The 16,785-nt window shown below is 38.6% G+C and overlaps 1 protein-coding gene across 5 annotated transcripts in view; it reads left to right on the forward strand.

The window, feature by feature from the left end:
- wnt7b (Wnt family member 7B) overlaps positions 1-16,785 on the forward strand; it is a 138,467-nt gene that overhangs the window by 94,083 nt on the left and 27,599 nt on the right. For 4 of the 5 annotated variants that reach the window (XM_003221405.3, XM_062983594.1, XM_003221406.4 and 1 more), the window contains exon 2: positions 7,076-7,302. In XM_003221405.3, coding sequence (XP_003221453.1) covers positions 7,076-7,302 — 227 coding nt within the window. The remainder of the gene's footprint in view (positions 1-7,075; positions 7,303-16,785) is intronic. The other variant, XM_008111379.3, reaches the window with a different exon arrangement.

A 16,785-nucleotide genomic window follows, 5' to 3' on the forward strand; every position in this document is an offset into this window, starting at 1 on the left:
GCTGTGAATATAAGATATTTCAGTTTCATTAAGATGAGGCTCCCTATGATATTCTTACAAACTAGCAAAATGTGGGCTGGACATTGCTATCATTAGATGTACTGGGAATTGGTTCAATGGCTGGACCCAGAGGGTGCTTACTAATGGATCCTCATCTCCTTGGAGAGAAATGACCAGTGGGATGCCACAGTCTGTCCAGGGCCCAGTGCGGTTCAAAATCTTTTTCAATTAATTTGATGATGGAATAGATGGCACACTTATAAAATTTGCAAATGACATTAAATTTGGAGGGATAGCTAATACAGAGATAGAGGCTTCTTCTTTGGAGGCTTTTAAGTAGAGGCTGGATGGCCATTTGTTGGGGGGTGCCTTGAATGTGATTTTCCTGTTTCTTGGCAGGGGGTTGGACTGGTCCATGAGGTCTCTTCCATCTCTTTGATTCTGATTAGAATCCAAAATGACCTTCACAGATTAGAGAGCTGGGCCAATTTTTTTTTTTTAAAAAAAAATTCAATCGGGAAAAGTGTGTAGTACTGCACTTAGGCAATAAAAATGTAATGTAATGCATACAGTGTGGGTTACACCTGTCTTGAAAACAGTACATGTGAAAGAGATCTAGGGGTCTTAGTAGACCACAAACTGAACATGAGTCAACATGCGACGTGGCAGCTAAAAAAGCCAATGCGATTCTAGGCTGCATCGATTATAAGTATGATGTCTAGATCAAGGGAACACATAGTCTCTCTCTATTCTGCTTTGATCAAACCTCACCTGGAATTCTGTGTTCAGTCAAGGATACTGACAACCTAGAATGTGTCCATAGAAGAATGAGCGAAATGATTGAAGGTTTGGAAGCCAAGCTCTATGAAGAGAGGCTTAGGGAGCTGGGAATGTTTAGCTTGGAGTACAGAAGACTGAGAGTGGACATGATATTAAACGAAGGAAATTTTTCGCGGACATCTCTAGTATAAATATGTGAGGGGAAGTCATAGGGAGGAGGAAACAAACTTGTTTTCTGCTGCCCTGGAGACCAGTACGTGGAATAATGGCTTCAAACTACAGGAAAGGAGATTTCACCTGAATATCAGGAAGAACTTCCTCACTGTGAGAGCTGTTCGGCAGTGGAACTCTCTGCCCCGGCGTGTGGTGGAGGCTCCTTCTTTGGAGGCTTTTAAGCAGAGGCTGGATGGCCATCTGTCGAGGATGCTTTGAATGTGATTTTCCTGCTTCTTGGCAGGGGGTTGGACTGGATGGCCCAAGAGGTCTCTTCCAACTCTATGATTCTACGATTCTATGATTCAATGATTCTATGAATATACTGCATCGGAGTATAGTGAAATCTCCTACTCTGGAAATTTGGAAGCAGAGGTTGGATAGTTGTTTCATGTAGCAGTGAACTCTAGATTTAGCCATATATATTTACACATGTCTCTGTGCAAGATGACTTATGATGGCGGGCAGGTTTATAGTGTAGCAGACAGTGGTGTGACTATTCTGGTTCCAGACTATTTGGGCGCTAAATAGTCTGAGATGTGCTTCTTGAGATGTGCATGGAAACTAGTTGGGAGCCACTGACAGTTTCTGTGATAAATAACCTCTGCATCATGAGGACAGATAGAAGTGTTTACATTTGAAGCTTGTTGTTGCATTTTTGGCAAACCAAACCTGGAATTACTGGGCAACAAAGCTCCAGTTACTTGTTCTACACACCCAAGTTGTTTTTGAGTGACAGCTGCCTTTTCTACAGCAGCACCTTCAGGGCTATGTTTTGCTGGAATCTCTGCATTCCACTGCGGTTTTGTACATGAGCCATCTTGAAGCGAACTCTCTTGGCATTCACTATTAAGTAAGTTGATCAGCAAATATTATTTTTGCATTATATTAGTCACCAAGAAAGGCATTGCAGTTATGCTGTGTATGGGGCTGTAATGCTTTGGAATTTGATCTGATTACATATAAAAGAGGCACAATTTCTCTCCCTCTACATTGACCACTGAAGCTGCAGGAGAAGGAAAACAGGAAGAATTATAAGGTTTGGAAAATATTGAATGGTTCAGACAACTAGTGACTATGAGCCTGAACTGCCAACCAGAAATACTCCCAGGCTCAAAGTACCTTTGCCATGAACCTAATTGCAGGCAAAGGGTTGGATGAACCTAGAACTGATGATGAATTGGGTTAAAACTGTGAGGAACAGAAGATCAGGTGTGCTACCAAACCACCTGGCTCTGCTAGTTTTGGACAGTCTCCAAAGTTACATTGTGAAGGAAGTGAAGAAATTTCTCTATGACAATAAGTTAGAAGAAGTAGTGATTTCTGGTGGCCTAACCTCTATCTTGGAGCCCCGGTGGCGAAGTGCGTTAAAGTGCTGAGCTGCTGAACTTGCAGACTGAAAGGTCCCAGGTTCAAATCCCAGGAGCGGCTTGAGCGCCCGCTGTTAGCTCCAGCTCCTGCCAACCTAGCAGTTCGAAAACATGCAAATGTGAGTAGATCAATAGGTACCTTCCGGCGGGAAGGTAAGGGCGCTCCATGCAGTCATGCCGGCCACATGACCTTGGAGGTGTCTACGGACAATGCCAGCTCTTTGGCTTAGAAATGGAGATGAGCACCAACCCCCAGAATCAGACATGACTGGACTTAACATCAAGGGAAACCTTTACCTTTTTAAACCTCTATCTTGCAGCCATTGCAAGTGAGCAAGTCCTTTGTAGACCACTTGTGCTTTTTGGGTATTGAGTGGATAATAAGCAGTGGTCACCAATTGATACCCACTGGAAATGTGAAGTTCCCATCCTTAGAACTTGTGTGCACATGGGTAATTGAGAATTGGGATCTTTTCACAGAGGACATTGTTGTGAAAAGGACGAGGAGGAAAAAACATTTGCCATAAGCAGTGCTGAGGACAGCACATCAGATAATGCAAGCAAAGACAGTGATGCAGAATCTTCCGACAAGGAGGATTAACATGCTTAACTATGTAATTTTTTTCTGGATATGTTTATATATGTTCTCAAGTTGTTTTCAACATCATTTTATTATAAGGTTACTGCTTCGAAACAAAAAATGCCCCCTTTTTTCCCCTTCCATAATAATCCCGGAAAGTGAGACTATTATGCAATGAAATAAGGCAGTCAAAGAAATAGAAATTCAGTTTGTGCTATATGTGAAGGCATGAGTTTTGATGTAGTCCTGAATTCAACCCTGAATTTGGAAGCCTTGACTTCAGTGGTGGTCAGGAGTGCATTTGCAGTTAAGGTTGTGCTTGATCCTTGAGATATAAATTAGCCGTGATGCCTTTGTTATGTCCCATTTGGATTAATGTAATGTGCTGCATTTATGGAAGCCTCTGAGGAGCACCTAGAAGTCTCAGCTGATTTAAAGAACTTTTGCCAGATTATTAACCAAGGCTGGGAACTGGGAGCATGAAATTATCCTGCTGTAATAGCTCCACAGGCTGGTTTGTTTCCAGACACAGTTCAAAGAATTGAAAATGGCCTATATTTTTGGTATTATTTGCCTTCCAGTTGACCTGTCGTGATCCTATGAATGAGAAATTTCGAAGAGCCCCAATAATCAACTACCCTCTTCAGATTTTGCAAATTCAGAGCCATGGCTTCCTTCCCCCATTATGCGGTCTCCCTTGTTTCTGACTGTGTATATATGCACTCTCAAGTTGTCTGTCTTAGGCAAGAAACCCACAGAGGTGATTTTACCAGCTAAGCAAGGCCAGCCCTGTGTAATACTCTCCTGTCAAAGTGTTGGCCCCGCCTAGCTTCAAAGATTAGATAGGATCTGCTGCCTAGGGTGTTGTTTAAGGGATTTAAGCCCTGAGCTGGAGACCGAAAGGTCCCAGGTTCAAACCCCGGGAGCGGCGTGAGCAGCCGCTGTTAGCTCCAGCTCCTGCCAATCTAGCAGTTCGAAAACATGCCAATGTGAGTAGATCAATAGGTACAGCTCCGGCGGGAAGGTAACGGCACTCCATGCAGTCATGCCGGCCACATGACCTTGGAGGTGTCTACAGACAACGCCGGCTCTTTGGCTTAGAAATGGAGATGAGCACCAACCCCCAGAGTCAGACATGACTGGACTTAACATCAGGGGAAACTTTTACCTTTACCTTATCATGCTATGTCCAAAACCTCAATTTAGTCATCTTCACTTCAGGCTTGCTTTGTTCGAAGACTCATTGATTTGTCTTTTTAACCATTCACATTATTCCTAGAACTCTTTGTCATTTCAGTTGGGTTGGTTTTCTTCCTGATAGCTTTCTTCACTGTTTAGTTTTCAAAATCATACTTAGGACTTGTAAATACTATTAATACTATTGCCTAGATCAAGGGTGGGGAACCTCTGGCCTGTGGGCTGTATACGGCATTAATAAATCTGACTCTGGCCCCTTCCACACAGCTGTATAAAATCCATATTGAACTGGATTATATGGCAGTGTGGAAATAATTCAGCTCAAAGCAGATATTGTGGATTATCTGCCTTGATATTCTGGGTTATATGGCCGTGTGGAAAGGCCCTCTGACATTCAATTATGTGTTTTAATACTTGAGAATCATATTTAATTCCTTTGTAGCTGCCTTCTAAGTCTTAGCATTCTTCTGATTTCTTTTACTTATTGATCCAAGGTATTATTTTAACTACAGTAGAGTCTCACTTATTCAAGCTTCGCTTATCCAAGCTTCCGGATTATCCAAGCCATTTTTGTAGTCAATGTTTTCAATATATCGTGATATTTTGGAGTTAAATTCGTAAATACACTAATTACAACACAACATTACTGCGTATTGAACTACTTTTTCTGTCAAATTTGTTGAATAACATGATGTTTTGGTGTGTAATTTGTAAAATCATAACCTAATTTGATGTTTAATAGGCTTTTTCTTATTCCCTCCTTATTATCCAAGATATTCGTTTATCCAAGCTTCTGCCGGCCCGTTTAGCTTGGATAAGTGAGACTCTACTGTATTTCAATGTCTTTCTTTATTCAAATTATCCATGATGATTATGCTTGTCTTCACTTTCTGTTTCTTTAACTTTCAACAGTAGTCATTCCAAGTCTTTTATGTATTCTGCAAGTAAGATGCATAACTTAAATTGTTGATGTTTCTTCCCTCAAACTGATACCAGCTTCCTCAGAGTCTAATCCTGTTTTCTGTATGATATGTTCTGCTTACAAAACAAACCAATACGGTGATAAATCTATTTTTGTTCTGACTCCTTTGACAATGGGAAATCGTTCTGCTTCGATATATTGCTTCATGTCAGTTGTTTCATGTTCAGAGTATAGGTTATATATCAGCACAAATAATGTTGCAATACTATTTCTTTTAGACCAGGTCATAAATTTTCACCTGCACTCAAAAGCTTTGTTGTAATCTATAAATTTTCTCATGAAATTCTTTGGTGCGTTCTATTATCCAACATACATTTTGCAATACTATCTTGAATGCCTATTTATTTTCTAATTTTGTCACAGACATCTGACATTTCTCACTCCATGTATGTTAGAAACATTTCTTATAAAATCTTGAGTATCACTTTGTTCGCATAGAAAATAAGTGCAATAATATATTGGCTAATCCAAGCCTTGTTATCTCATTTCTGGGAGGCTGGAATATAATAATAAAATCATAAGAATTGGAGTGATGGTTAATAATTGAACAGAGATGTGTATTTTGAGACATGACAGAATCTCCATTTTAGAACTAAGGAATGCAATTTGATTTGCTACTCGGCAGGATTGAGATTAGTCAAGTGACTTCCTTTTAACAGTAGATGGATCTCCCTTTGTTTGGGATACTATGGGAATTGGGTTCACTATCATTTAAACAGGATTGAATGAAGACAGAATTCAGATTCAATTGAAGGGAACACCAATTCTCCATGAATTTCTCAGAGCCGAGAAAGTGTCATATTTTGATAACTACTTCCAGAGTCTTCCCAAAAGTTACTTCTTTGTATTGCAACTCCCAAAACTTCCAAATGAGATTTTTATTCCACAAGGATTGAAAGAAGAGAAGTAATTTTTCTAGACTCTGATTTGAATTGCAGTTTTGGAATGATTTATTATTGTAAAAGTATACTGCACTATGTAAATGTTTTAACAAACACTAAAGCTACCATATGTTGGTTACAGGTATATCTTTTATATCATTTGAAACACTTCTGTGAAATACTCAAAACTATTTTCCAAATCTGAAAAAACCTGACTCTCAAATTTATACTCACAAAGTCCTAATCATAATTCAGCACTTCATGTTCATAATACAGTAGAATCTCACTTATCCAACATTCGCTTATCCAACATTCTGGATTATCCAATGCATTTTTGTAGTCAATGTTTTCAATACATAGTGATATTTTGGTGCTAAATTCGTAAATACAGTAATTACTACGTAGCATTACTGCATATTGAACTACTTTTTCTTTCAAATTTGTTGTATAACATGATGTTTTGGTGCTTAATTTGTAAAATCATAACCTAATTTGATGTTTAATAGGCTTCTCCTGAATCTCTCCTTATTATCCAACATATTCGCTTATCCAATGTTCTGCCGGCCCGTTTATGTTGGATAAGTGAGACTCTACTGTAATCAGTGTGAATGTTGGGTGAATAAACTAATTTTACTGTAGTGGTTAGAATTAGAAGGGAATGCATTGGCTTAGAATTCAACAGCAAGGTGGAGCCAAGAACCACTACACTCAATGTGTGCTCCAGTTATTAAAATTTCCAAAAATCTAAATAAGTTTTTAAAATATCTGTTTCTTCCAGCTCGCTATTTCTTAGTTCGATTGCAGATAGAAGCTAGAAGTGCCAATATTTTGTAAGACAAATTGCACATGTGGTAACTCTGGCCCAAGTGAAACTAGGCATTACCGAAAGTCATGCAAGGTTTCCAACCCAGTTGCCAGACCAAAGAGGTTGGGATAAGTGTGCATAATTATAGGAGCCATCTTCCAGGTCTTTTGCTTGTAGCCCATGGCCTTGTCCAGCATGCTATGCTATCAAGGAAATAGAATTAATGACCTTCATCAGTCCTAATGCTTCTCTTTTGCTTTTCTTCAGAGCACTGTCATCTGTGGTGGCTTTAGGAGCAAACATAATCTGCAACAAAATCCCAGGCTTGGCCCCCCGGCAACGAGCAATCTGCCAGAGCCGTCCTGATGCCATTATAGTTATTGGGGAAGGAGCCCAGATGGGAATCAATGAATGCCAGTATCAGTTCCGATATGGAAGGTGGAACTGCTCAGCATTGGGAGAGAAAACAGTCTTTGGTCAAGAGCTCCGAGTAGGTAAGCAATTTATTTTTGCCGTCTCACAAAATGTAGAAGCCACAGAGTTTGTTTATCACCTAAAAAATAGTGCATATATAGTCCAAAATAACTCAGTTCTCTTCTCACTCTGGGTCTGTACTAATTTATTTTCTTATTACAAGGAAATGTGTGAATCTGCCTAACTATAGGTCTGTTTGCAAGAAACCCTGATGTTATAATTTTATAAACAAGTCTTTTATAAAACTAAAGATTATAGGTATTAATCAAAACATTGAAATATAAAGTACTCAGGCTTCAAATACATAATAATAAACATATAAGATGCAGCTGCATCAAGATTCTTCTTGCAAGCTTTCCATAGGCCAACAGGTTGTCTCGTGTTGTGTGAACAGAATGCTGCATTGCACAATATCTGGTCCAATCCATCAAGATCCTTCCTATTTTGTGACCATTGTGTGTGTAAGAATTGTTGGCTTTTTCTTTTAATCTTCTTGATAATGACATAGGGGGAAATCATAATGATGTGTTGTCAAAGGCTTTCCTCACAACCTCTGAGGATGCCTGCCATAGATGTGGGCGAAACGTCAGGAGAGAATACTTCTGGAACATGGCCATACAGCCCGAAAAACATACAACAACTTAATCATAATGATTCTTTGAAATCTTAGTGCATAATGCTGCTCAGACTATACATCTGAGAGGTGAAAAGTCACAGGGATTCCTGAGCCTCTCCTTCCCAACTCTTCCTTTAAGAGGACACTGGAGAGATTCATTGTGTTTGGGAAGTTTATTTATCGTTGGACTTAAGGACCAGCAATCTCTTTAGATAACCTCTTTAAAATATTCATTCTTCCCATGACATGAAAGCCACTGGTCCCAGTTCTAGACCAGATTCCTCCGTTTGCCACTAGCAGTTGGAAGAAGAGACAAGTCATTGTCATCCTCCCCTTTCTTGGGCCATTCTAGCTCATACTAAAAGCTCATATTGCATCCTTTGTCAGGTCTTAAGAAGCTTCTTTACAGGAAAAAAAAATAGACATGAATCAGAAAAGCCGAATCACCTTGCAATCCATGGCACTGGGATGTAGAGGAACTCTAAAGGCTCATCCAGATGGTTCTCAAAGATGAATATTACCCTCTGGCCTAATAATGAAACATATGACATAAAAGTAAGAAACAATTGCAGAAAGCACAGCCTTGGTGACCTCTCTTTAATTTAAATGGATTGTCAACCTCTAAACCTGCCAGCTTGCCTTATCCTTTTTGTATGAGTTAGAAGTGGATGCCACTTTTGTAGCAAAAAGGGTAAAGAGGGTATTTATATGGTGTTCTGCATTTGTAGAATGGTTGTTTTGGTAGCACAGAATAAAAATAGACAAAAATATTTTTAAATGATTTCATATTTACATACATTAACAACTTACAGTAAAACAGAACACAAAACAATGAACATTTTACAAACACATAACCCCACCACCAGGGCCTGAACAAGTATCATTTCCTTTACCATAAGATTTATAGGTAAAGGTAAAGGTTTCCCCTGATGTTAAGTCCAGTCATGTCTTTTAAATGTCTGGGGGTTGGTGCTAATCTCCATTTCTAAGCCGAAGAGCCGGCGTTATCTGTAGACACCTCCAAGGTCATGTGGCTGGCATGACTGCATGGAGTGCCCTTACCTTCCCATCGGAGCGGTACCTATTGATCTACTCACATTGGCATGTTTTCGAACAGCTAGGTTGGCAGAAGCTGGAGCTAACAGTGGCCGCTCACGCCACTCCTGGGGTTTGAACCTGGGACCTTTCGGTCTTCAAATTCAGCAGCTCAGTGCTTTAACACACTTCGCCACTGGGGTTATTTCTTCCCCTATTAATACATTGTATATTTTCCCAATTAATCTTTTCCCTGATATTTCTTGCTTTTTAAGTTTACTTAGCCATTCTTCATATTTATTCAGCTCTCTACATCTGGGATTTTTACCTAACTAATGATATAGCTGTTGCCTCTCAAACCAATTCAGGACACCTTGCTGTTCTAACTTGTTAAATTTGCCCATCGAATTTTGTATCCATTCTTTTCAAGAAAGAGCAGTTTCCATCTCCACTAATTTTTTTATTCTTAAGTTTAATTCTCAGGTCTTCTGGGAAATTTTCCAGTAAGACTATTGGTGTTAGGGGAGAAACTCCTGGAAATATCTTGTTTTTTAACTTAGCCCATGTCTCCATAACAGACTATTTTTGCACCCCTTAATTACCTTGCCAGTTTTCAACATGAAAAACATATCCCCATAATCTCCTTGCCAACATTTTCCTTCCAATTCTCGCCAAATGAATTTAGGTTCTGAACGCAGCCTAAACACTCCCTTTATTATATGTGTCTCATAATAGGTTTTTAGTTCTGGTATTCCTAATCCCCCTAATTTCTGTGGAATATACCATAAACCTCTCGGAAGCCTAGATCTTCTAGTTTCATTACAGAATTCATTAACTTTTCGCCGGAGTGGTACCTATTGATCTACTCACATTGGCATGTTTTCGAACAGCTAGGTTGGCAGAAGCTAGAGCTAACAGCGGGTGCTCACTCCGCTCCCGGGATTTGAACCTGGGACCTTTTGGTCTGCAAGTTCAGCAGCTCAGTGCTTTAACACACTTCGCCACCAGGGCTCCAACATATTACAAAGGAAGTTAAATTCAGATAATATTTTCATTTTTAAAATGGCAACAAAAATATTTTGAACTCGTCTGTTTGTATGCATTTTTCTAATTCAAACTAAATTCACTGCAGTATTGTAGTGTCTATAGGTGGAAATTGAAGGCAAATGCTGTTCTGCAGCTTACTAATGTACATGACACTTTATGTCTGTCACATTCTCCTTGTTATTTCATACAAAAATAAAATTATCTTATGGTCTTCCTTTTATTTTCTCTCCTTCAGACCTCCCATGATCTTAATGACAAATATAACATATTTTGTTGTGTAATAGTTGCACTCCCCCCCCTTTTAAAATAAAAAATATAGGATAATGTGACTATTGCGTGAGAGCCTTTTTTTTGCAACTACAGAGCTTCCCTTAATTGTGAAGGCCCATAGCTTCAGGGGACAAGGAATGTGACTTTTATGTGAGGAACCATAAAATACCAAAACTGGGAACCCAAAGGGGGGGGGGGGAATGCAACTATTATGCGATAGTGACTATTATGCAATGAAATATGGTTGGCATCATTAGGTTCAATTCAGAACTAATCAACAAACCATATTTCAATGTCCTTCGCATTTCAATAAACAATCAGAAGATTCAGGTGTGTAGATCTTAGCCACTGTACTTAATGGGCCCCAATATCTTAACATGGTAAGAGAAGCTATATAGAAGCAGTAATGGTGTGTGGTTGTGTGTATGTGAGAGACACTGCTAGAGAATCTCTCAGAGACAATGGCAGTGGTACTGCAACTAATTCATGTTATTACCATACAGACAGAAACAATGCCTTTTACCTCCAAAACACTATAATTAGACAATCCAAAATAAAACAAGAAATAACATTAGAAGATAAGACTCCCACATCGGAAGGTATTGCTCACCGTAAACACATTCTTCAGATAACTGGATAGATGTTTATATAAATGGAAGTAATTTAATGGCCAATATAGAAATAAATTAAGGTAAAAGCAGAAAATAATATAGGAGCCCCGGTGGTGAAGTGTGTTAAGCACTGAGCTGCTGAACTTGCAGATCAAAAGGTCCCAGGTTCAAATCCCGGGAGCGGAGTGAGCGCCCGCTGTTAGCTCCAGCTTCTGCTAACCCAGCAGTTCGAAAACAAGCCAATGTGAGTAGATCAATAGGTCTCCGGCAGGAAGGTAACAGCGCTCCATGCAGTCATGCCAGCCACATGACCTCAGAAAATGGTCCCACTCTGGACCTTCCACAGATATATTTCTATAATTATTTTATTTAACTATACTATAATAATAAGGATTTTCACTCTATAATAAGGATTTTCACTCTCACTATCCCTCCTTTCTGCAGCTAGGCCACAGAGCCTCAGCTCCATGTAATTTGCCAAGCCAAACTGAGTGACAAGGAGGCAGGTTGCTGAAGGGGTATGGTTTTACCTGTCTCAGGTATGACAGGTTTGTGATAGTAGGTATGTGAATAGCTTAAAACACTCGTCAGTTTGAATGCTATGTTGTATCCAAATTTCGTAGTAATCAGTGAAATAGTTTGGGAGATATGAGGTCCTCACAAATGAACATTACATTTTTATTTATAGAGATGAGACACCATTCTATTTTTGCTTTGTGACATGGGTAAGACAAAAGTGTTGAAACACGATTTGTACAAACCAATAGCCTACAAAGTAATAGCCAATGAAATGGAGTGGACTCAACTTTTTTTTACTTGTAACCCATTTTTCTAAGCTTTGCACATTTGAGATGGTTATGCATTACCATGCAGAGAACAGACGGAGATTTAGGACTACTTTCTTTGATGGCTATTATGCATTTTAAGCAATTCTGCATTTGTTGTCAAGTATAGCTTCACTGCTATCAGGGCTAGAAACATTTTTAAAAATAATTTTTTTAGGATACCACATATTGTATTCATTTAGACTTTTTATGCCCCCACAAGATGTACTTTTCATGTACATATGGCATCCGCACAATGTTTCCCATGTCCTTATAGTAAAGATTAGATTATTACAGAGAGAGAAATTATGGCTGGCACAGGCAAGGGGAGATCCTATACTGATTCAGATAGAATTTCATTAATGTGACAAACAATTGTTTTTTTAAAAAATATTACACAATTTTCCTGCTTGTTCTTTCATTTCACTTTTTCAAACCAAAACACTATCTCATATTATTACTACAATTTTTTTCTGTTTCAAAGGATGCTGTCAATGTCAAGTTGGCAGCATATGTATTAAAGAACATTATGGAGGAATGTGTCTCATATGAAACTGTGAATTGGGCCATTGGTCATCCAGCCTAAAATTGTCAACTCTGTCAGACATTGATTGTTCAGAAGGTCGCTGAGAAAATATTGTAAAGAGAACAAACCAAATAATTGTTAAATATAATGCAAAGCAGTACTATGCTTTCTAGCATAAGGAAGTGTTAGAGTCTCCTGTCATGTCTGCATAAATAAGCCATTGCAGCTCTGATAGCAATAAGACTTCCCCTTGAGAAAAATAGCTTGAGGAGGAGAAAAATATTTCAAGTGGAAGGATTCATTTCCCCCATCCTAAAATGAATGTGGCCATCCTGCGATTCCTATTCAAATACTTCATTTTTGTTTTGAAATTTGCATGATACCTCCTCTCTGCTTCCCTTCTGCCAGCATCTTTTTAACAAGCATTTGATGACGTATGGCTTACATAGAAAGATCTTTAATTAAGTCAGTATGCTGCATTTTTATTGTTCTTTTCATGACTTTAAATACTACTACAAATAATAATAATAATAATAATAATAATATAATATTATTAATATTATTATTATTATTATTATTATTATTATTATTATTATTATTATTATTATTAATAATAATGGGATCTGCACGCATCATCCGAAAATACATCACACAGTCCTAGACCCTTGGGAAGTGTTCGACTTTTGATTTTGTGATACGAAATCAGCATATCTATCTTGTTTGCTGTGACATAATAAAATAATAAATAAATAAATAAATAAATAAATAAATGCAGACTATGCAAGGAAGCTGACAAAACCGTTGATCATATCCTCAGCTGCTGTAAGAAAATAGCACAGACTGATTACAAACAGAGGCACAACTATGTGGCCCAAATGATTCATTGGAACTTATGCCTCAAGTATCACCTCCCTGCAGTAAAGAACTGGTGGGATCACAAACCTGCAAAGATAATGGAAAATGAACACACAAAGATACTGTGGGACTTTCGAATCCAGACTGACAGAGTTCTGGAACACAACACACCAGACATCACTGTTGTGAAAAAGAAAAAGGTTTGGATCATTGATGTTGCCATCCCAGGTGACAGTCGCATTGACAAAAAACAACAGGAAAAACTCAGCCGCTATCAGGACCTCAAGATTGAACTTCAAAGACTCTGGCAGAAACCAGTGCAGGTGGTGATGGGCACATTGGGTGCCGTGCCAAAAGATCTCAGCCGGCATTTGGAAACAATAGACATTGACAAAATTACGATCTGCCAACTGCAAAAGGCCACCCTGCTGGGATCTGCGCGCATCATCCGAAAATACATCACACAGTCCTAGACACTTGGGAAGTGTTCGACTTGTGATTTTGTGATATGAAATCCAGCAGGTCTATCTTGTTTGCTGTGTCATAATAAAATAATAATAATAATCTTGTAGTAATTTGTAGACTGCCCTATCGCCCCGAGGGGACTCAGGGCGGTTTCCAACATATATGGCAAACATTCAATGCCATTGAGAAAACATATAAACAAATTATATCAAAACAGAACACATCGAACAGTATAAAACAGCCTAACTTTGAACTTAATAATAGACAAAATTAACCAAAAATAAGACTTAAATAAACCAGACGGACATAATCACATAGTGTAAATTTATCACAAGATAAAATATCTAAAACTAACAGCAAAAACCTTATTGAGAAGTGGGATGGTTTTCAACAACCAACTGTTTAAACTAAATTCCAGTATCTAGACAAGGTATTAAGATTTGACATATCTAGACAATGATGCATGTTGAGACATATTAATCTTCCACTTCTCCATACCCCAGATGTAACATTTACAGAGAGTAAAGGTGAGTTTTCAGTGACTTTTTAAAGGCAAGGACAGAGGGGGCAGTTTTTAATTCTTTTGGGAGGGAGTTCCAGAAGAGGCGTTTGTGACAAAGGTGGGACCGAGAGCAGGGCCTCCTCTACAGATCACAACACTCAAGCTTGTTTGTATATAGAAATGCAATTTTGCAAATAGTTGGGCTCAAACAGTTTATATCGGTGTAAAGTATTGATGTTTTCATACTGTAGTTTTTTAATTGGTTTTTAACTTCTTCATGACTCATTTTTAATCCACGTACCCTGTTTTAACTCATGCATCAGCCACCGTGAGTCCAATTCAGTAAAAAGATGAGAAAACAATAATGATGACAATAATATTTCTTTCTGTGATAACAAAGATGAACTATCCTGGAAACATAGTTCTACTGCCAAGCATAATTTTTAGCTTCTGAAAGAAACATTAAATTGGTGTCTAAAGATACCAATTATTCAAAAATGTGTGTAAGGAAAGATAGCTGTTGCAATTTCAGCCCCATTGCATCAGATACCCATTGGTAACCAGCAAGTTTGGACAATGCAAAGAGACACCACCGGAAAGAATGACAATCTCTGATCTTCTTTAATTTTAATTTTCCTGGGAGTTGTAAATAAACAGAAAGCCGTAGATGCTGTGAAATTTATCACCCGATACCATGGAGTGTGATCCTACTGGTCTTATTGAGAGAAAGGGGGAAGAGTGAAGAAGTCAGGCTATGATAAGATAAGATAAAGGAGGAGCTATTGCTACTGCAAAGAAAGCAAAAGGTGAGTCAAACTTCAAACTGGTGCCTAACAGATAATAGACCATCAATAGTTTAGTTTATATATGTATATATTGACTAAGGCACACAAGGAATTCCTAGCTCCAGGCTGACCCATAGTTTCAAGTAACAAGTTTGTATGAGTACAGATGTAACATTTATAGAGCAGTAGGGGCAGTTTGGAAGTTGCCTCACTGCATTCCATTCAAATATGCTTTTTGCTCTCCAAGACTGCATTCTGAGTGGAGAAATATTCTTAATGCTTCCTTTTGTCGGTGCTGTCAGGAAATTTCCCTACCCCAGTCTCCGAAGACATATTTCACTAGTTCTATCTATAATACAGCATACACTTTGCATGTAGAAAGTCTCTGTTTCAGTCAGTGGCTGGCAGCAGCCTGAAATCCCCTTCAGAGGCCCCGTCTACACCGCCATATAATGCAGTTTCATCACTTGACTGCATTATACGAGTCTACACTGCCATATAGTGCTGTTCAATGCAGTTAAATTGCATTATGAAACTGCATTATATGGCAGTGTAGATGGGGCCAGGCTCTCTGCAGAGTTGCCAACTGTCAGTCTGGAATGGAATGGTCCAAAAGTCTCACTGAATATGAAACAGCTTTATGTGCCCATATTTTTTCAATACGCTAGAATATTAACAACTTACAGGAAGAAGATGTTGATTTGCTGTCTTAACACCAGTGCTACAGAGAGTATTGTCCCTGGATTGGGTTCAGCCCATGAATGATCAGTTGGCAGTCCTTGGAGAACTTCCAAGAAAATGGGCATGAATATGGTGCTGGTCCATGACATGCTGGAAAAAGATAATGGGCAGTGCCCCACATCACATAGCTTGAGAAACACTGCTTTATACCATGATTTCCAAAATTATGTCTGCCAGATATTCCTCACATAATTTGTTGTATCATTACCAGAATGTTTGCTTGAGAAGGATAGCCAACCGTGGCTCCCACACAGCATCCAGGGCCAATAGTCTGTACACTGACAATTACAGTACTGACTGGGCATGTACTATTTCTACATAGTATGCATTTGATCAGCCTCTTTCACTAGTCGTAAAGAATAATGCTATATTGTTTGCCTTGCCACCTCAAAGTCATCCAGTTTCCTTTGGATCCATCCCTAATTCATGCAATCTCCACAAAGTCCTAGCCCTGATCTTTATTCAGTAGACATTAAGATCTGTACAGATCACATGTTAATCATCATAGTGCTATTATTTAAAGAGACTGTCATGCATATAAGGCATTGGAAGAAATGTCCCCCATGCAAAACCATGGTGGCAATATATAAATTATGGTATTCCGTTATGCTGAGTGAAGGTATGTATAATTTTGAAATTTATTTCAAAATGTATCATCTTCATTGTCATCATCATCCATATTCACTGGGATGGGAATCACAAGGATATTTCTTGAATGAAACTCCTGGCATTCCCATTGTTATGCTGCTTCAAACTTCTGGGATTTACAGTCCAACAACATTTAAGGAGCTACATGATCCCACCCCTTTGTTAACATCTTGCATTGTTCAACAGCAAGATGTTCAGCTATTTAGATTTGTTTCTTTTATTTCCTTGGCCTTTGTTGTGATATTCCATTGTCTTTTCACTGACTTTACTAATGCTTCATAGACTGAGATTCCAAGGAAAGCTTTAAAAATATCCATCTTTGTGGGTAAAGAGACTGTAATAATTAGGACACACAACACAAAATCATGCAGTCTTAATCTAATTTAAATCTTTGGACTAGTCTCTGAAGGCAGGTCAAACAGAATATGCTTCTAGAGGCGGAAACAACATTCCATCTACAGTATTTTACTATCTAATAAAATAAATGACTGTAACCTGCTTAGTAGCACTACAACAAGGTGACAGAGGAACCTTCCCAGACTACAACCTGAACAGAAGCACACAGTAGACAGACTGAT

Source organism: Anolis carolinensis, chromosome 5 (assembly GCF_035594765.1).
Source record: "Anolis carolinensis isolate JA03-04 chromosome 5, rAnoCar3.1.pri, whole genome shotgun sequence".
In the NCBI taxonomy this organism is placed as follows: Eukaryota; Metazoa; Chordata; class Lepidosauria; order Squamata; family Dactyloidae; genus Anolis; species Anolis carolinensis.